Raw genomic sequence first — 22,213 nt, forward strand, 5'->3', positions numbered from 1 at the left:
ATGCAAAAACTATAATGGGCTTCTTTGAGAGGTTACTATATAGTCTCAAATTGACCAGCATTTTGGATAGTAAAGATGGGATCCAATCAATAGATAGTGAGATTAGGTCTGTTCCAACTCTGGGACTCTACAGCTCTCAAATCTTGGAGTTATCTGTCTATAAGGCATAGAAGAAGGCTTCTTTAATGGTGTGATATCAAGATGTCAGAAAGGCTTCCTATCTTCAGAAACATCCTGAAAGTGTATTAATTTCCTGAACTTATTAATAGAGGACCATTTTTATTTCATACTTAGAAATATAGATTAAAAGGCACATAGTGCTGAGTGTAAACTTACCTTTGTATTTATGTGTAACTGAATCATAACAAAAATTTTGCAAAGTAGGTTTTGAATCTGAGAGTAGGTAGAGGCAAAATTCTGGATTCAGCCCTTGGCAAATATTGATTATCTAGTAGGTGTCAGTGCTGTGTTAGGAAGTGGGGATACAAAAAAGCCTATGATGTGGAAATTCACATTTTACTATGTAAACCCAGCAATGTGGGCATGTAAACATGCATGCCCCAGTGGCAATATGTGTGATGGACACTAGGAGCCTACAGGAGGAAAGATTTGCTAGAGACTAAAGGGAACATTCTGGAAAAACTAACTGAGTTGATGACCCCAAACTGAGTTTTGAATGGTGACTAGGATGCTGGCAGTTGATGATGGACATTCCAGATGGAGGGCATGTGGAATTAGGAGTTATTCTGGCCTGCTCTGGGAAGTGTGAGGCTGAGACCTACTTTGCCAGGGAAAGGAATGGGGAAAGATAGTTTAGGTTTCAGGATGAACCCCGTTAGGGAGGGCCTCCTACACCTTGTGGGAAGTCTAAACTCATGGCAGGAATGATGAGAGGCCACTGGAGAGGTCTGGTCAATCTGATCGTGTGGAAGAAGCTTTGCTTGCTCCGCAGTAGTGCTGCTGTCTGGTCCTGGTGGGGATTATTTAAAACTGTATCCAACTGCGTTCCATCAACAATTGAAATGGGAAGCCAGTGACGGACAGTGCAGAGTACATCTAACAAACTTCAGATAGTTAGAATCTTAAGCTGGGAGCTGCGTGGGCTAGAGAAAAATGAAGGGGTGATGTGAAAAGAAGGGGGAAATGGGACCACAACCTTGTGAAAGGCTCTTGAGGATTCCAGAGGCTGTGGTGAGGACAGCTGCAGGGTGTTTTACTTTATTTGGCTCCTTTACGATGCTGAAATTAGAATGTGGCCAGTTAAATAATTCTTAGCAGTATTGTTATTAGGGATGAATTTAACCTTGACTGTCTATCATTGCCAATAATGTAACTTTTTAATGGAAAATGAAATGCATCTATTTCAGCTTGGCATTGTACAAATCTCTTTTTGCTTGAATGTGTTTTAAGAACTAGAGGCAAATATTTAAATCTAATCTTCCCACTGAAACGTGACTAAACAGCATAAAATATCTATCCCCAGGCACATTTAGACTGTGTCAGCTGTCCACCTCCATGGGCACGATACCTCAGAAGCTCTTATCAAGGTAGAAAGATGGGGGAAAACCCTGAGCAGAGGCCACAGTATCTATCACATACTCTTCATTCAGTCATTTTACATTGTATTAAATATTGAAATGTGAGACCTTAAATCATGCTGTATGAAATGATTGAGTCTTTCACTGCTCAGAGATTAAAATTTCACAAATTATCTAATCAATGACTCAGTGATGACAATGTAACTTATATTTTAGACAGTGATCCTCATTTTTTTTTCCTGCTCCAAATAATAGAAAAACTCTGAGAACGGTGGCTATCAGGCTTCAATATGGGTGATTCTCCTTGGGAGGAAGAGGTTGGGTATGGTGAGATTTCTCCGGAGATCAGAGCAGTTTGGAAAATCCCCCCTGTGGTGAACTGAATAAAGCTCCAGGTCTTAATCCCTGAAACCCATGAATGTCACCAGATAGAGTAATAGAGTAATAGGAGCTTTGTGGATGTGATTAAATTAAGGATCTTGAGATGGGAAATCATCCAGAATGATCCAGGTGGGTCTTCAATGCAATGCTAGTCTTAGAAGAGGGAGAAAGAGGAAGATTAGACTATGAGAGGAGGAGGCAGGGCGACCATTGAGGCAGAGGTTGGGGTGATACAGCCACAAGCCAAGGAATGCCAGTGGCTGCCAGAAGCTGGAAAAGACAAGAAACACGTTCACCCTGGAGCCTGTAGAAGGAATCACCTTTGCTAACGTGTGATTTTTAACCTTGTGGGACTCATTTCAGACCCCTGACCTTCAGAAGTATTAAAAAAAGGTTTCTGTTGTTTTAAGCCATTAGATATATAATAGGTTGTTATAGCATCCATCAAAAACTAACATGTATCCTGAGTAGTTCTGATATTCCCCCCAGAATTGGGAATCACTGTTTAAGTCTATTTATTTTGGAAGTTCTTTACAAAACAGAAAAGAAAGCAACAACAAACATTCCTCAAATTTTCATAAAATACAAGAAATTATAAGATAGGAGATAATAAAATATTCTTTAAAATATTTTTGTAGTGGTACCAAATCTATTAAAACCAATATGCATTCTTTAAAATTAGAATAGCCCTTATGTAGGTGTGTATTAGATTGTCTACTGGCTTCCTATTATTATTGAGAACATTGGATACTCACTTTTCCATTCTTGTGATACTTCACTAAGAAGAATGTGTTCCAACTCCATCCAGGTTAATACACAAGATGTAAAGTCTCCATCTTTGTTTATGGCTCAATTCAATTCAAGATGAGGAGAGGGAAAAGGAGGGAGAGGGGAGGGAAAAGGAGGGAGAGGGGAGGAGGGAGTAAGACTGATATGCTTCCACTTAATGGGCACAACATGGGATTATAGGGTACACCTCCTGGGGGTGGGACACTGCTACAACAGGGACTATAACTAACAAATGCAAGCATTGTAACTTGACTCTTTGTACCCTCAAATTAATCTGAAATAAGAAAAAGTTTAAAAATAAAATTAAATTGAACTCTATTAAAAAAAATTAAAATAACCCATTTGTTTTGTTTTGGGTAATGTTAGACTCCCTAGTGCTTTATGTACTGAGTAGAATTTTCTTATTCTCTTGAAGTGACAAGGAATTCCAAAGAATTTTCTAAGAAACAGTTTTATGCTTTTCAGAATATCCAGGGGATATGTTATCAGAATCATTTTGCAATGAGATCTATGGAGCGCTTTCTCAGGGTGATGTTTTTTGCTATAAGGAGCCAATACAGTGTCATTTACATTCAGATATTAGACTGTCACATCCACTGAGAGCTACAAATTGACCTTTTTACTCTGCAGTGAAAAGCAGAAAATTTGAACTTAACTAATTACTTTGTGAAACTAGGACATGCACTTGATTAGGGGTACCGGTTTTTAAAGTCACCGTCTTTTTAGTGGCTGAATAGTATTCTGTTGTGCACATTTACCACAGCTGGCTAATCCATTCCTGGATTGGTGGGCATTTAGGTTGTTTCCACAATTTGGCAATTGTAAAGTGAGCTGCAATAGTCTAGTGCAAATGTCCTTATCATAAAATGACTTTTTTCTTCCGAGTAGATGCCCAGTAATGGGATTGCAGGATCAAATGGGAGATGTAGTTTGAGTCCTTTGAGGATGCTCCATACTTCCCTCCAAAAGGGTTGTATCAGTTTGCAGTCCCACCAGCAGTGTAAAAGAGTTCTCCTCTCTCCACCTTCATGCCAGCATCTGCGGTTTTGAGACTTTGTGATGTCGCCATTCTCACTGGGGTTAGGTGAGATTTCAGGGTGGTTTTGATTTGCATTTCTCTGATAATTAGTGATGATGAACATTTTTTCATGTTTGTCAGCCATTCATCTCTCTTCTTGAGAGAAGGTTCTATTCATCTCACTTGACCATTGAGATACGGGATTGTTGGCTCTTTTTTTGTTGCTTAATTTGAGTTCCTGTAGATTCTAGTTATCAAGCTTTTGTCTCATTTATAATATACAAATATCTTTTCCCATTCTGAAAGTTGTCTATTTGCTTTGGTTGTTGTCTCCTTAGCTGTACAGAAGCTTTTTTAATTAAGTCCCACTTGTTTATTTTTGTTGTTGTTGCAATTGCCACGAAGTCTTCTTCATAAAGTCCTTCCCCAGGCCAATATCTTCCAGTGATTTTCCTATGCTTTCTTTGAAGATTTTTGTTGATTCATGCCTTAAATTTAGGTCTTTTATCCATCTTGAATCAATTTTTGTGAATGGAGAAAGGTGCGGGTCCAGTTTCGGTCTTTGACGTGTGGATATCGGGTGCTACCAGCACCATTTATTAAACAGGCATTCTTTCCCCCAGCGTATGTTCTTGTTTGGTTTATCAAAGATTAGGTGGCTGTAAGATGTTAGTTTCATCTCCTGGTTTTCTATTTAGTTCCAGATGTCTATGTCTTTATTTTTGTGCCAAGACCATGCTGTTTTGATCACTATGGCCTAGTAGTACAGCCGAAAGTCTGGTAGCCTGATGTCCCTGGCTTTGTTTTTATTATTAAGAATTTTCTTAGCTATACAAGTTTTTTTCTGGTTCCGTACAAAATGAAGAACTATATTTTCCAAGTCTTGAAAGTATGATGTTGATATTTTAATAGGGATGGCTTTGAATCTGTAGATTGCTTTGGGAAGTATAGACATTTTACCGATGTTGATTCTTCCCAGCCATGAGCATGGTATATTCTTCCATTTGTTAATATCTTCTGCTATTTCTTTTCTAAGGGTTTCTTTTGTTAGGTATATTCCTAGGTATTTCATTTTCTTTGAGGCTACTGTGAAGGGAATTGTGTGTTTTATTAGTTTCTCATCTTGGCTATTATTGGCATATACAAAAGCTACTGATTTTTGGACATCGATTTTATATCCTGACACATTACTGTATTTTTGATCACTTCCAGGAGCCTGGGGTTGAGTCTTTGGAGTTCTTTAAGTATAAGATCATATTGTCAGCAAAGAGGGAGAGTTTAACTTCCTCTGCCCCCATTTGGATGCCCTTTATTACTTTCTCTTGCCTGATTATATTGGCTAGAAAGCAGTATCAGTTTGGCAGTTCTGGTAGTGCTGGAAGAATGTCCCCTTCTCTTCACCTCCATGCCAGCCTCTGCAGCTTTGGAACTTTGTGATATGGGCTAATCTCCTTGGGATTAGGTGATATCTCAGGTGGTTTTGGTTTGCAGTTCTCTGATGATAAGGGATGATGGGCATTTTTTCATGTGTTTATTGGCCATTCGTCAGTGTTCTCCAGAGAAAATATTTCTTTCTTTATAGACTAATAATTTCAGGAAGGCAGGTGCTGGGTGTGTTTGACCCATCATTATAAACCTGGGGTGTTGCACAGTGAATACTTGTTACTGAATGGTGGATATTTTTTTCTTCTTGACCTATTCCAATTCTTAAAATTGAGAAACTTGATAGCTCTTTAAGTAGAAATTAATTCCAAAATAGGATACTTTCTTGCTAGTTATAATAATTTTTTTTTTGTCAACTGGAGAAGTATCATGCTTGAGGGGAATTTATACTTTAGTGATCATTCTTTGTATGATTTTCATTGACTTCATTTAAAGCTTTTCTTAATATACAGTAGGAAATTTGGCCTTTGTAATTTTATATAATGAGAAATAAGATACAGCTAGTAAGAATTTCTTAGTTGTAATAAAAATCTGAAGTAGAACCAATTTAACTTCTGTGTAGCTATTACCCCCGGGGTTTCTAACCTGAAGATTGTGAATTTGCATGGAAAAAAACACATCCTTACTTACACTTCTAAGTGAAATTTGTTGTTTCCATCATTGATAAATGTAGATCCCAGCCCACAAAAGTGTTATCAGTTCTGAAGACTTTGCCATCAGCAGCAGTAATCACAGATATCCTAAGGCATGTGTATAGTTGTTCAGATATGTTTGAAATGTCTTTCACATGCACCACTACTTCAAAATTATGATAGTTACTAGACTGATTAGAAGTTCTTATTATTTAATGAATTAGATAAGGAAATGTATATATTTCAAAGTCAGTTTTTTTTTTTTTTTTACAAATCTGACATTTATATTTCAGTATAATTGGGGTCCCTTAAATTCTCTATTATTTTAATTTGGCATAATTACTATGGGAAGTGGTGCATAAATTACTAGACTGCCAAAAAAGGGCACAGAATAAAAACAGTTAAGGAAGAAAAACAACCGGCCACGAAGCATCTGGTCACCCAAGATGCATTTAACGTGAGACTATTTTTATAATGTTAAATCTTTGGTTCATTTCAATGAGTATTTTCAATGATAAAAGGGAGAGATGACATACTTTGAAATGTTGCAAATAGTGTGCCCAGGATTTACGGGGAAAGTGGAAATCTACACCAATGATGTGTGGACAACTTCCTCTCTCAATACTCATTGTAAAAGAGCTTTTGGAGGGGCGCCTGTGACTCAGTGAGTAGGGCGCCGGCCCCCTATGCCAAGGGTGGCGGGTACAAACTCAGCCCCGGCCAAGGCCAAACTGCAACAAAAAAACTAGCCTGGTATTGTGGCAGGCACCTGTAGTCCCAGCTACTCGGTAGGCTGAAGCAAGAGAATCACCTAAGCCCAGGAGTGGGAGGTTGCTGTGAGCTGTGACGCCACGGTACTCTACCAAGGGTGATAAAGTGAGACTCTGTCTCTACAAAAAAAAAAAGAGGCTTCATATAAAGTTGAATTAATTAGTGAATTATGGGTTGTGTTGAATTTGCAGACTGTTCCATAAGGGGAAAGTTCTCATTTCTTGTTATCTGCCTAAGAGTCTGTGTCCTGTTCATCGAGTAGCCTCACATCTATCCTCACCGCTGCTTTTTTTAAATAATGAAATTAGCAGCATCCTTCCTTTCTCATCAGGCTAGGGGAACAGGGGTTGAAAGAAAACTTATCCTATATGGAGAGTGAGATATCAGAAAGTGTGGGTGTTTCACCAGTGTTTAGCCTATAGGACATGTTGAGTTAATGGCAGGTTCATTGTACTACTCGGGATAGCAGAAGTGACGGTCCTAGAGCTGCATCATTTGGGATAAGCAGACACTCCAGAGAACTGCAGCTGTGAGGCTAAGGAGGTGGTGGTCAGAGAAGGCTTTTTAGGAGTGTTGCCAGAGTGTCTTATACAGCTGCAGAGAAACACATGAATATGCTAGAAATGACAATTTTTCACTTACTCTAGTGTCCTTGGCCAAAGATCTTCATCCTCACGGAAAATTAATTGCAAGTTCATTTTTCCTTCGTGCATTTAAGAGACTACATAAATATCTCATACATCTTAATTAAAAAGCTATTTAAAAAGTTATCTTTTTAAAACCCACTTTGCTAAGTCAGTTGAGCTTTCATGATGAGGATAGATCTAACTGGAGCTCTATAGAATCATTTTCTTAGCCAGCAACAGCTGTGCTGTTCTTGTCTAAATAGTAATAATGCTTCTACATTTCACTCGTTTTTTTATTGTTGAGGAGGGCTCCCGGTACCTTTATTGAGATCGTTCAAGAGCAGGCTGATAAATATATATATATTTGTGGGATGCACAATAAAACAGAAGTAATTTAAATTTTAATATGGCTTCCTTGCACCATTAATTAAAGTGATTTATGTTTGTTGCCTCCTTAAAATAGAGTGTGATGCTAGGTCTTAACGCTTTCGTGGTGGTGTTTTCCAACAGAGCATCTTTTATGAAACAGGGTATCAAACTCTTCCTGGTCTTGGTTTATTTGCTTTGACAGCAGCACCTTTAATTAACTTCCAGCCAAATTCATTCTCAGACCCATTTGGCGCTTTAAGTTATATTCATTGTTTCGATTCAGGCCAGTTATTTATTTGTTTGAAGTAGGATTCTTTGATCATTGGTGAGTTTGTCAAGGAAGAAAAAAAGCAGAATGAGGTAACCTGGACCATACTTTGGTCTGGATGTTGAAAGCATCTAACTTTGTGGGTTTCAGAAAAGAAGGACTTCCCAGGCCCTGACACAAGAGAACTTTGCACTTATGCATTTCATGGGAAAGGCACTGTCTTTTTCTCTCTTATGATGGAAAAGAACAGGGAGAATGGAAGAAGGACCCTCACATATTTTTTAAAAAATCTTTTCCTAGCACTAAGAATGATTTCTTTATTTTCTGTGGGCTCTTTGGCACTGTGATGACATTGCTGATAAACTACGCATTTCTTCCTGTCCCTGGCAAGAGTCAGTTCTGAACTACACCGTGGTCTACAGTCATTGTACAGTATCTTTTTTTTAAAATCCAAGGCAATGTAATGTTGACAGTTCTTTTCACTCTTTTCTGAATATCGGAACATATGATTGCATCAAGCTGGCTGCAGGCTCCAGTGCTGACATCTTTTAGCGCAAAGAATGCCCACATCACTTGAACATTTGAAAAGTGTTAATGAGCAGATCAAAAGGACTGTTGCCTGAAGCAGCTAACTTTTTTTTTTTTCAAAAGAGAAACCGGCTTTCCTCCAAACTGAAATTTTCATTCTAGCAGCTAAGTAGATGAGATGTAAGCCTCCCTGATGATGATAATAACAAATGAAAAAAAAATTGGAGAAGAATCAAACTCTGCATATGGTTCATAAAGTGGTGAAAGTGTTTTCCAGAATCTTCAATACAGAGCTGAAGGATGCAAAGTGGAAAAAATCCTGGCAACTAGGCAATATTATGCCTTTTAAAATCTGCAAATTCTCATAAAATATGGTGCCTATGAATACATCCTTTTCTGAAATGTGTTCCTGCACTATTTAATATAAGAATGGAATCCTCATGACTGTTATCTTCAATGTATTTGTACTAACAGTAAATTTTTTTCTCCTGAACTAGTTTTGCAGTAATATAGGGATGTCAGTTGAACACAGATTTTTGTCATTTTGGGCCTCTGGCCAAATGGCTTTAGATTATTTTCACCTTCCTTTGTTACTTACGAGGTTGTATGGTAGAGGGAAGAGAGGGAGATTTGAAAACATCACAAGAAAACCATGCGTTCCCTGTCCCCAAATTTCTAGGTGAGTGATATTAGGCATATTAATTAACATGTTAACTGGTGACAACCCCATCATACTTTATAAGCCTTTATATGTTGCACTAATAAGCTTTGACTATAACTCTTTTTATTTATGTAATTATCTGTCATGTAGATATTTATCCACTCATCTATCCATTCTAGTAAGTAATATCTAACCAATAAATCTCAGGGCTTTTTTCTGTTTTGCCCTTTTCTTGGGAGTCCAAACCTTATTTCAAAAAGATGTTGAACTTAGAGTTTGGAGGCAGTTAGGCCTGGGTCTTGGGTTTGAATCCTAATTCTGTTTTCTTTTTGTGTGTACTTGGGTAAGTTACTGAAATTAGCACGTACCTCTCCTTACAACTTAAAATGAAGATAAGCATAGTCACTGCACAGAGTTATTATGAAAATAAGAGAAATATGGAATGTGTGGCACATGACAGTATCAATAAAGAATGGTTATTGCAAATTGTGATGACAAGGCACAGATGAGGCTGAGTTCTAACAAATATTGATCTAGTAAATTTAAAACAGACATCCATCCATCTATCCATTGGATGATCCACTGATGGATGGATGTCTATTTAAAATTTACTAGATCAATATTTGATTTAGGTAGAGTTTTGAGGGCTTTGTTTTAATTGTTAGCAACGTAGAAAATATAATCTCTTGGCCTTCAAAATCACTCTAAATTTATATATAAGTCATGCATTTAATGATACATAAACGGTGGCATGTGATTAGAAAACAAGCCCTAATGTTCTTTGCTAGAATAAGGTGAGTACAGTTGCATATTGACGTCTGACCATAGTCATGAAAAGGCACAGAAGCAAAAGGTTTGGTGGAAATATTGTCACTTTTTTTAGTGTTTTGTTAGAATATTCATGTTAGAAAGGACCTATAATTAATTCAATGTTCTTCCCAGATAAAGAAACTTAGTATGATCTTCCCTTCTGCCATTGAGTTCATAAATTCTCTGACTTTATTGGTTGAGAGAAAAATTTGGTGTTTTATTCTCCTTGGAACTAGCAATGTTTTAGCTTCATGGACATCTACCTCAACCGCTTTATCATTCTTTATCAAAGAAAAATTGTATATTTTTCTCCAATATTTTACTTATTTGGAGATAGACTATGATTCTTTCCAAACATTCTCAGTTCTTTCAGCTTTACTCTCAACGATAGTTTTAGTATCTACTTCTGAAGTACTTTATGAGACATTGGTGGCATTTCAAAAGAAAGGGAAATGACTATTGTCCTTAGGAATTTACACATTCTAGTGATAACTTAAAAATTCAAAAATAAATATATAAACACAAGTTAATAAAGCAGAATGCTTCAACTGTGCAGATACTTATGTATTTCTTAAAGTTTCAAGGCTTCTAGATGAAGTGATAGAAATTTGGTAGACCAGTCCCTGAAGACTAGATGGATCCTAATGTGGAAACGGTCATCATATTTGGGGGAAGCATAGGCATCGTAAGTCTGACAGAAGTAGGGGTGCATGTTGGTGTAGGTTTGTATGTGGATATTAGGGCTTAACTAAGACAGGACTGACACCATGCTGGAGCACTTGAACGATGAGAATAGAAGAGTTGGCTCATGTGGATGTGCAGGAGCTCTGGTCTTTTAGCTTGCTGCGTCTACTAGATAAAGAGGAAGAGTGCAAAGATGCCTCTCGGGAAACCATGGGAGTCTGACAGCAGTGGTCATATGAGGATTTTAAATTGAGACTCATTTTTCCATATCAGTGCTAAACTAGATGCTATATAGGATAATGAATATGACATAAAAAGGAAGAGTTATGGAGGAGGATGTTCAGTAATTCTCAGGAGAATATAATATGGAACAGGGTTGGGGATACTATTCATGTCCTTAGAAATTTATATACCACTGCAAGATGTACAGGTAATAAGAAGAGTAAATTTGAAATACTTACAATGAAATGAAATGAATTCAGATATATTGTGCTCAGACTTAGCAGAATGGAAGGATATACCTTGATCTTTCTCTGGTGAGAGAGCTCTAGTGAGCACTTTACAGGGATTTGCAAAACTAAGGGTGGAAGCATGATTTATAAGGTTTTTCCCCCCAAACTGATAATTGATTGATTTGACTTGTGGGTTGGAATCATTTATCTCTTTTGACCAGTGATATGATAGATTAAGGTTCTGTTAGAAGAGTATTGACTTGGCTATAAATAGGTTGGAATGATGTCTAGCTTAGAGATAGAGAAACATCTCTAAGAAACAAGATAGATGTCTATTTTGTATGCAAGTAGAGCATGTAACCATTGATATAAAAAAAGGCTATGGTAATTATAGACTATCAGTCAATTTTGTCAATATATTTTTAAACAATTCTTAGAATGGAGTGTGGGAAATGGGAAGGTGCCTCTGTTGTGTCTGAGCGCCATTCATTTAGCTGTAATGGCTCAACCATACTAAAAATGCTATTGTCAGTTTTGGAAACAACAGTTTGAGATATTGACCAAATGAATACCTGCTAAAGAAGCTGACAAAGAGGATCAAATAACTCAGAACCACCTCATGAGAAATGGTTGTTTGTTGATATATTTAGCTTCCAGATGGATAGACTTGTTACCAAAAATTTAGCACTTGTCCTCAAAGCCACATCAGAAGAATGAAGAGAAGGTCGGCAGACTCCCTTCTGCAGTATGAATGTCCTGCTTCTAAGCAGAAATAGAGCTTTTGAAGGGGAAGTTTTCAGCTTGACTACTGCTGTCCAATTATAGTTGATGGTTCTGATTCATCCCATCTTTGGCTAAGACAATCTTGTGACCTCTGTCAGAACAATTCTCTCGAACCTGGCCCAGGCCTGCTAAACAGCAATGACAACTACAACAAAAAAATAGCCAGATGTTGTGGTGGGTACCTGTCGTCCCAGCTACTTGGGAGGCTGAGGCAAGAGGATCCCTTCAGTCTAAGAGTTGGAGGTCTGTGAGCTGTGACTCCACAGCACTCTACCATGGGCAACATGGTGAGACTCTGTCTCTTAAAAAAAAAAAAAGAATATTGCAGTTTTGGTTGTGCATGCATTGGCCCAGTTGAAAAGTTGTATTAGCTATCAAAGAGAATCTCAAGTTTGTGATTTTAGGTAAATGGAAATGAATGCAATGAAAGGAATTCCTTCCTTTCTCGTCCTTCCTCCCATAGTAGTCTACCTCCTTCCCTCCCTCCCTTCCTTTTGTCCTTTCTTGCTGCATCCCTATCTACCTTCATCCCTTCCTCCCTTCTTTTCTCTCCCTTTTTTACTTCCCTCCTTTTCCTCTCTTTCTCATTTCCCTTTCTTCTTTCTTTCTTATATCCATGAAAGTCTAATTGGTTCCAGACACTGCTCAATACTGGGAGTGCAGTGAGGAGCGAAGCAGACACAACACCTGCTCTCAAAGAACCTACAGTTTGGGGAGCTAGACAGAATTATCAACTCTGATAAACACGGGGAGAGAACAAGGAGACATCTGCTCATATCAAGAGAATCTCATCTGCTTTGGGAATATTGGGAGAATTCATCAGGAGGAGAGGAATGAGAGAGAGAAGGAATATTTCAGTCAATCTACTGGTCATGGAAATGATTTTGGAATATCATGTAGAAGTGAGGAGATTATAGATTGTGCCAAAATATTGAGACTATAAGTGAAAAGAGTGATTTACCTGAAGGAAACAGGGAAGACAGGAAGGAGACGTGGCTTTTAAGTGATGATGTCTGGGTTGGTTTTGACCTTGTTGAGTGTAAAGTGCTAACGGATGTCATGAGATGCTTCTTTTTCTTTTCTTTTTTTTTTCTTTATCTTTTTCTTAATAAAGGAAATGTACCTGTGGTTTGATAACTCCATTTTGTTTCACTGAAGTATCACTTTAAATCTTAATCATTCACTGTTTTATCTCTATGATAACTGTCAAAAATCATACATTTTTGTCCTTAAAATTACTATAGAGAACTGGCAATTTATGTTCAGTAACAAAATAAAATGACATTAAATTTAACAAGATTAAATTTAAATAACAGCATTTCCTGGGGCTTTCAAAAGAGATTCCACCAAATTAAATTACTATCCAGTTCTATCTGTATAGTTGTAGTTACTGTTTGTATATTTTTTCCTGAGGTTTAAATCTTAACTAAAACTCGAATGATGAAAATATTATACATACAGAAAGCTACAGGGTATTTCTCTAAGCATTGTCAGTGACATCAAAATTTTAAAACCCTTTCATTATGGAAAATTTTAAGCATTTGCAAAGAGAAAGACTAATATAACTGATTTCCCTCATCTTCATCACTCAGCTTCGATGATTCTGAACTTATTTTCAATCTTATTTCATCTATACTCATTTCTGCTTTCTCATTGCAAATTATTTTAATAAAAATATCAGAATCCTATCATTTCACTTGGAAATATTTGTGTATAATTAAAAGATAAGTGGTCTTTAAACAGCACACATGTGATCACAGTAGTATACTACACATGAAAAAATAATTCACTCATAAGGTAAAGGTGACATCTCATTTTCGAAGTCACGATTGTATTAAATCTTTGAAAATTTAATAACAACATTTGACATTAGACGAAACAAAGCAGCTATATTTTGAACAGTTTTTCCTCTGTATAGAAACTTGGAAGTGTACCTAGATTATCAGAAGCCGTTGGCACTTGGTGAATGATTTTCTGGCATGATGGGGTGAACATCCAGATTCCCCAGCACCAGTAAAGGCTACTTCAAATTAGGCTTTAGCGCCATTTCTGTTCCATGAAGAATTAACCATATAGGATTTCATGAGAAATGGTTCACTAGAAAGGAATCTTGGTTAAAATGTTGATTTGTGTGCCGGTAGTCCCAACTACTAGGAAGGCGAGGCAGGAGGATGGTTTGAGCTCAGAAGTTTGCGGCTACCCTGAGCTATGATTGTGCCACTGCACTCCAGCCTCAGAGACAGAGGAAAACCTGTCTCTGAAAACAAACAAACAAAAACAACTTGCAAGTTTCTTTGTTACCAGTAGCTTCAAAAAAGTATTTGTGTCCTCAGGTTCTGTGGGTGGACCGGCTTCCCCACTTAGCCAAGTCCTTCTCGCCTGCCTCTCAGGCGATTACCATTACAGTTAGGGATCGGTAGGGCTGGAGTCACCTGAAGGCTCAGTTGTGCCTGGATGTTCAGATGGACTTTTCCCTCATGTGTCTGGCAGCTCAGCTGGGTGCTCAGCCATGAAATAGCTGGGGACTCTCAGTGTCTTTCTCTCACCACTGAACCTAAGATTATCTTGGGCTTCCTCCAGCTTGACAGTTTCAGGGTAGAGAGTGTCCCAAGGGTCTGGGGGGACTAAACAGCTTCTTTGGGTCTAGCCTTGGAAGTCCTGTGCTGCCGCCTCTGCCTCATTCTCTTGGTGAAATGCAGTTGTAGGCAAGCCCAGATTCAAGGATGAGCATAAATATGGGGAGGCAAAGTTCAACATCTTTAACGCTATCACAGTGTTTTATCAACCTAAGTATTTTTATGCATCCTTATTATCTCCTTTCTAGGGAAGTTTTTATATTTGAATTTTTTACTTTTCCGGACAGGTTATCAAGGACCCACCTCCACCACCTCCTCCCGCACCAAAAGAGGTAAATGAGCCTGATCAGGCGATACAGGTGTTGGGTTGTTCTCTACATGCAAGTATCAGCTCCAGCTTTGATCATTCCATTTGTTGTAGGATAACAATGGCACCTGAACTCACTGTTTAATTTGTGAAAATCAAGTGTTATTTTTTGTCTTCTTCTGATTTCTTTCATGTGCTAGAGGATGGGACCTTCTTTTATTGGTCAATATAGACTGGCCGTTAGATTTAATAGTACATAAAAATTTAATTGACCTTTTTATAGTGCTATATCGATACTTCTGATGTCACTTATTTATAAAAACATTGGAAGATCCAAGCTGGCAGTTCAAAAAATGGTATTATTTCCTTCAAAATGATTATTGCTTGTACTGTGTTTGTTAGCCAAATTCAGTGAGGAATGAAATGAGGAAGGTACTGGTGTTGCATATTGTCAGAACTTCTCAACTGCTTTTCATTTCAGTCCACATTTCACAGTTCACACATACATTGCTGCTTTCAATGATTGCTAAAATTCTGTCCTAATTTTAATGTTTTGGCTTTCTAAGTATAAAATGATGAAAAGATCTGGAATAATCAAATAACACTCAGAGTTAAAGAGACTTTTGGTCGCCTAGGAATGATATAAGAGAGATTCCTAGAATTCGAGGAATGGAAGGAGTTCTTACATCCTGTAGAACTCAACATTTGTGCTTGGAAGCATACATACATCCACACGTCCTACATGCGATTTTTCCATCACAATCATATCACTTAGAAAAATATTTAAATGTGAGCCAGTGCTGACTAACAATATTTTAAGAAATAATTAAATCCACTTAAAAATGTTTTTCCACAGGAGGAAGAAGAACCTCTACCTACTAAGAAATGGCCGACTGTGGATGCTTCATACTATGGTGGTCGGGGAGTTGGAGGAATTAAAAGAATGGAGGTTGGTATCTTGGAAAAAATAGAAGCTACTAATCTGCCAGTATAGACTATGTATTTCTAGGATGATTAAGCTGTGACACTGTACTTTTTACAACTCAATATTACAATATCATCCATTTTTACTTACCACTGGGTCTTCTGGATACATTTTTTCCCTGTGGAATCATCCTAGCCGTTTCAAAACTGTTCAAGAATTAGTTTCACTAGTCAAAGGATTGCATTGATAAGGCCTTCGAATTCTAAAGGACAAAACAAAAGTAGGGCTTTTCTCATTATTTTGGAAGAAATTACTGCATAGAACATCTGCTTTGAAGAAACCAGTCACTTAAAGTCACAACAGTGCCCTTCTTTGAGAGCATCTAATAGTCATGCATGATTTGAGGAGAAAATGTCAGCAGCGTGGATATGATCTTATCACAAATGTGAAGGGGACACATATATTTCATTATAACAGCTTTTAGTTACCACTTATGAACCATCGTTAACATTATGTGTCCTTTATAGAATGTGTTGGGCGTTCAGACCGGCTCCAAATATGGATTCAAATTGAACCTTAATGAAGTTTTTTATCCCCCTTGACTATTTTTCAAAGTGACGGATAAGTTGATAATAAGCAGTCACTGCCAACACGGAGCTCTTAACAACACTTAGGCCAGCATCCCATTCCAAGAAGCAATTCAGAGAATTTCCTCATTAACACATTGACTTGGTTATTAAACACACATCCTTGATAGTTGCCCTTCTATCGTACTTCTTGATAAGATGTTTTGCCATCATTGCACCTGTCATATCTGTTTGTCCCATTATTACTAGCAAAAATCAGTAAACAACTCTACGGTTGTTGTGGTTTTCTCTTTTTTATACATTTCAGTAAAATTCAGGTTCCCAAGAAGAATTCCCCCTTTTCACAATAAATTTCTATATTCTTCAAAAGAAGCCTGGGCATACTTAACACGGTTGTCATTACCAAAGTGTTTATTCAAGTCCTCTGATAGTGACGCCCACTTTCTCTGCCACATTAGATCTTAAAGCAATGCACACATTTTCCCTAAAAGCTTGCCACTTTATTGCTGAACTATCCTCAGAGGCAGGTACCTTATTGCCAATCAGCCGAGGTAAAAGGCAGGTGCTAGAAGCTGGTAGGTCGGTCTTTGCAGAAGATACTGCATCCCTTTTGCATGCAGGGAATTGCAAATCTTGAACAGCACAAGAGAACATGGCTGGCTAGTTCTTGTTTGACCCAAAAGGAAGGGGATTTTCTTTCTCTTGCCTTTGTATTGTCATTCTAGGCTTGGAAGGTTAAGGAAAGATTGAATTGGATGTTTTTCTGTGTGTAAAAAAATATAATTGCAAGTAAAATTTTTACATGTGAATATTTAGATATGATCTGTCACACCATATCTTTAGTTTCTTTAGCCTCATTCCAAACCGTGTGTATAAAACCATGTGTGTAAGTGGGGAAAATGTTTGATAGGATATAACGAAAACTGTGGGTAGGTTTCTCTGGATGGAGAATTTTCAAAGACATGTGCCATATATTTCCCTATTTTTTTCTTTATTTGACAATAGAAGGTACTACTTTATATTCAGAAGAACACACTCGTTGCAATTTGAAATCTACACATGTAAAATACCACATGATAGTAAGATAAATTTTCATATGTGGGCCTTATTGAATAAATAATATTCTTGCTGAAAACACTAGGAATAATGTCCAATTTTTGTTAGTCCAATATTCCAGTGTTCCAAAGAGTGAGATTTCTTTTTAAAGAAAAGAATATGCATGAACTCATGAATGAGTCTTGAGTTAAAGGGAACATTATTGGTTTATGCTCAGGAGAGCCAAGAGCACATCCACATCCCTAAGTAACTTGTAATTCAAGTTTCAAGAGTTATTGACTCTTAATATATGAAATTATATTGCCCACCCATCCTTTTCAGTTGTAGGAAATTTATGAGATGAACTCAGCCAGATTTTAATAAATCTGGGCCCACGTTAGCTTTGGATAATTTTGGCTAAACAGGATGGAAATGAGAATGAGAATTAGGAAAAAGTGGCAGAGCAAATGTGAGCATGACACAGGAGGAACACAGGACGGGTTGTGTACACCTTTTCCAAAATGATGGGAAAAGAAGTGCTTTAGATTTGAATTTTTTCGGGTTTTTGACTATTTGCACATACACAATGAGATATCATGGAGATGGAAGCATGAAGTTCAAATTTAAACACAGACATTCCGTATGCTTCATACACACTTTATGCACATACCCTGAAGGTAATTTATACAACAGTGTTAATAATTTTGTGCATGAAACAAAGTTTTGACTGCAGCTTATAACATGAGTTCAGGTGGGGAAATTTTCCACCTGTGGCATCATTTTGGCACTCAAGAGTTTTCAGATTCTGGAGCATTTTGTATTTTAAATTTTTAGATTAGAGATGTTCAATCTGCATATAAAAATGTATGAATAAAAATTGAACTGAGAATTAGCCATCATTAAACTTCCTGAAACATGAACTTACTTAAACTTGGAGAGTGAAATAGAAAACATAATCTGGTTTTTTTTGGCCAGGGTTGGGTTTGAACCCAGCCCCTCCGGCATATAGGGCCAGCACTCTACTCCCTTGAGCCACAGGCACCACCCGAAACCATAATCTGTTTTAAAAGCCTAGCTACTCAAACCTGAAAAGTACTTTTCTTTACAAAGTACTTTAAACTATGGAAAGTAAAAGGGATTATAGAAATTAAGACCCCATCTGAATTACAGAACAAATCTTCCTAACCAGGTTATTTTAAGCCAATGTAGGGATCTTGCCTAGAATTTTTTTCTTACCCCTTTAAATTAAATATTTAAACATTATGGTAATGGGAATTTGCAGAAAACGGCAACTGAGCTGATGTTAATAACAGCTGTTAGCACAACTGATCCATGTTTCGTAATGACTTCAAATGTGTGTTTCTGCCAATTCAGCATGAAACTGTTTTTGTTTCTTTTCTCGATTCTGAAATTGCTTTTCTATGATATAACCTTCTAGTCATCCAAATATGCTCTGAAAATTAAGGAGTTTTATTGTTTTTAATGAAAGCCAAGTGGAATTGGAAGAATTTAGCTATCAAGCTTGCACTTACTTTTTTTTTATAATAAAAAGGCTAGATGTATTATTTTTGCTGAGGCTCCTTTTAACAATTGATTCTTGTTATTCTTCTGTCCTTTTAAACTATCTTAACATGAGTAACCTAAAACAGTGAAATGTACATATATACACATACAAATGTATGAAAATGTGTATGTGTGTATACATTAGATTGCTTTTAAGAGTTTTAGGAATACTCTATTTTCTAGCTGTAGACTTTGAGATTAAGTAAGAAGTTTTTGTGCTGATAGTGATGATCATGGTGATGATAGTGAAATAAGGCCTTCACGAACTAACACTAATGAATTTATTTAATAGATTCCCTTTAGACCTCAGCAACTACTTTCAAAAGTATAGTCTTTTGCTAATTTTATTTTAATTTAACTAGCTTCATATACTTTATCTGAGAATAGTAAAGAAAGAATACGATTACCATTACCTCTACGACATCAGCTGTGAAGGGGAGTCTAGGGATCTGTAGCTGTTGAAATCTATCATTTCTGGGTGGATCTAAATTGTATCTACTTAGATTTCTAACCTGAGTTACTTCTCTAAGTTATGACATTTATAAGTTTACTTCACTGTGTTTCTCCCATATATTTTTTTTCTTACAGTTGAGACTATACAATTTCAAGGATATGTGTCCTGGTTTTAAGAGTTTTGGATTCAATTTAGTTATATCTGAAGATTTTATGCATGTTAGTTTATCTAGGTGAAGACATTATGATTTAAAAGAGAAGGTCACTCCTCTGGAAAAAAGCCAACTATCTAGCTCTAAAGGTTTAATAGGGTTTAAAACAATTTTAACAACCTCATAAAGAACATTCTAGTACTATTGATCACACTGAAAGATACAGGCACATTTTAATGACTCAACAGGGTCCACTTGAAATTGAAAGCCCATTCTAAAATTGTAGTAAAAAAAGGTAAAACCATCTATGTGAGCCTTATCAAAAAGGTTTGAATAGTTCTGTGAACAGTAGTCACCTCTACCCCTACCCACTAATTTAGGTCTTTAAAATGCTTTAAAAAAATCTTTTTTTTTTTTTCTTTGTAGGAATCATTTAACTGTGGCTGTGTGCCCGGGACACAGTGTGCCCTGGACAGGTCTCCGTATTTCTTTTTAGAGCTTCACTAATCTGATCTTTGTCATCTCCGGCAATGTCCTTGGTTTTTGAAGGACTTTTCTTTACTCCTGGTAGGACAAAACCCTTCTCCAGGGGCCAACACCCTATTTGAAATTTCCCTCAAATTTGATCCTTAATTCTTGTTCGTTGAGAAATAAAACAAAAATCTGGTCATGTGATTTTTCAATGATAAGGGTTTTCAGAGAAGGAAAGTCCCTAAAATTTGTGGAATTCCCTGTTGTCACTCAATTTTTCTTTTCCAAAGGGAGTCTTTTCAGATTTGTCTTTTCTCACTGAAAATTCTGTATGGTAAATAACCGTACGCAGATGAGCACAGAAACAAAAGACTTAAAGCTACATTACAAAGTAAAACTTTATAAAAGTAAAGGAGACTCACAGGTAATTAGTTTGTCTTCAAAGTCTGTTTAAACCCTACATTTGCCCTAAATCAAACTTGAGGGGAAGGAGCAGCTACTTCACATTCACCATTTCAGATTTCTTGCGTTCAAGTTTTTGCCCTGCCATTTACTAGCTGTTTGGCTTTGGGCACATCCCTTAACCTTTTTTGTGCCTTATCTGGAAAGAAAGAAGATAATATATGTTTCTTTGTGTGTGTGTGGGTTTTTTTTATGGGTTGAATGCAGACTGACACTCAGTAATCACTCAGTAAATGCTAATTTTCGTGGATTTCTTCCAGCGTCATCAGTTCACTCGGGTGTGCATTGAACTAGCAGAGGATCTTACCCACTTAGGGACAGAATTACACACTGTCATGCATTTCCTGTGTAAACCACTAAGTGACTCCTTATTTGAAACCATTTCCAAAGTCTTTTTCCCCCTACGATATTAATATTAAATACATTGAGAAGAGGTGAGAACCTACGAACCTTGGAAGAGAAGGAATTAGGGCTTAGAACAGCCGCCCGTCGTCTTTCTCACTCTGAGATGGTGACCCAAAGGACCCTGGCTCCCTGAGAGCTCAGTCCTCTGGACACTTGGTCTGATTGCAGGATTCTCCGTTTGTTTTAAAGGTTCGTTGGGGCGATAAAGGATCCACTGAGGAAGGCGCAAGGCTAGAGAAAGCGAAAAACGCCGTGGTGAAGATTCCCGAAGAACCGGAGGAGCCGGTCAGGCCCAGACCGCCCCGGCCCAAGCCCGCGCACCAGCCGCCCCAGACCAAGTGGTACACGCCCATCAAGGTGCCTGTCCAAATTCTGTGTAATGGAACTTAAGCCGAGTGCTCTCCCAGCAAGAGAACCTCCAGATCGTTGTTGTTTGCTTATTAATGTATGAAAGCAATGGCGATGGAGAATCAGAATTTACCTTTTTCGTTTTACCTCTTCGTTTTTTTTTTCAAAGTAAACAGAAGTTGAGTACATTCCCTGCAGCTTAAAACTTCCATTTCCCGTAGGGTCGTCTGGACGCGCTCTGGGCCCTGCTGCGGAGGCAGTACGATCGGGTTTCCCTGATGAGACCTCAGGAAGGAGACGAGGTTTGTACGTGGGGACGTTTGGGGGTCAGCTGAGCGCGGGTCAGTATAAAGAAGCGGGGGAAATGGCAACCACACATCCCGGTAAAGCCTTTAGGGCACTCGAGGAAGGAACTATTATTGTCTGGGCCAAATTCCTATCCCATAGGGAACCAGCCCATTATTAAATTCTGTTGTTGGAATGTATCTTCAAGCACCAGTTTCATAGGCGCCCCTTTGCAAGGAATTTGTAAAAATTATGATCATTTGAACACGTACTTGAGTAAGCACACTCTCTGTGCAAAGTCAAAGCCTTTCTAGACCCCATGGTCTGAGGTTTTGCATGGTGGGAATGAGAGATTAGGAACTAGCTGAAATCTTTCTCTAGTGTCTCCTAGCAGTGAGGACTGGGCAGAAGCCTCAGAACCTCAGTATATACCCATATATATTTATACCTTAAGATATAAATATGTTCCCTTCAACAGTTGATGTAGTCTAATTTTTTGAATATATAAAAGTGTCTTTATAGTTATAAAAATTTATAAAAATCTGTGATAGTGTTGCATATATATACTTACACACACATATATGTATGCATTAATACTATTTCCCCACCAAGGAAGCCTATCTGAGGCCTTTTTTGTTTTGGAAATTTGGCTAGAATTACTCCAGTTTTGTAACTTTTTAATATATTAGTACTATTTCCTATTGTGTTGATGTAAGAAAAATTGTTTAAGACCTTTCCATGTGTGGCCCTGGGAGGGTTTGGTTCAGAGACAGTGCTATTGTAATAGAGGGATCATTTCATTGTGTGTCCATGGAATCATTATTCTTTTTTAACAAGTAAATGAACTTCATGCATTTCAGCTCTGGAAGACTTTAGGTTCATTTGGGTATG

General features: G+C 37.5%; 1 protein-coding gene across 1 annotated transcript in view; it reads left to right on the plus strand.

Moving 5' to 3' along the window:
• ANTXR2 (anthrax toxin receptor 2) overlaps positions 1-22,213 on the plus strand; it is a 133,356-nt gene that overhangs the window by 58,504 nt on the left and 52,639 nt on the right. The window contains exons 13-16 of the mRNA XM_012805364.2: positions 14,617-14,661; positions 15,493-15,585; positions 20,879-21,046; positions 21,259-21,339. Of these exons, the coding sequence (XP_012660818.1) occupies positions 14,617-14,661; positions 15,493-15,585; positions 20,879-21,046; positions 21,259-21,339 (387 nt within the window). The remainder of the gene's footprint in view (positions 1-14,616; positions 14,662-15,492; positions 15,586-20,878; positions 21,047-21,258; positions 21,340-22,213) is intronic.

This window comes from Otolemur garnettii, unplaced genomic scaffold, assembly GCF_000181295.1.
Source record: "Otolemur garnettii isolate 467f Iridium unplaced genomic scaffold, OtoGar3 scaffold00039, whole genome shotgun sequence".
In the NCBI taxonomy this organism is placed as follows: domain Eukaryota; kingdom Metazoa; phylum Chordata; class Mammalia; order Primates; family Galagidae; genus Otolemur; species Otolemur garnettii.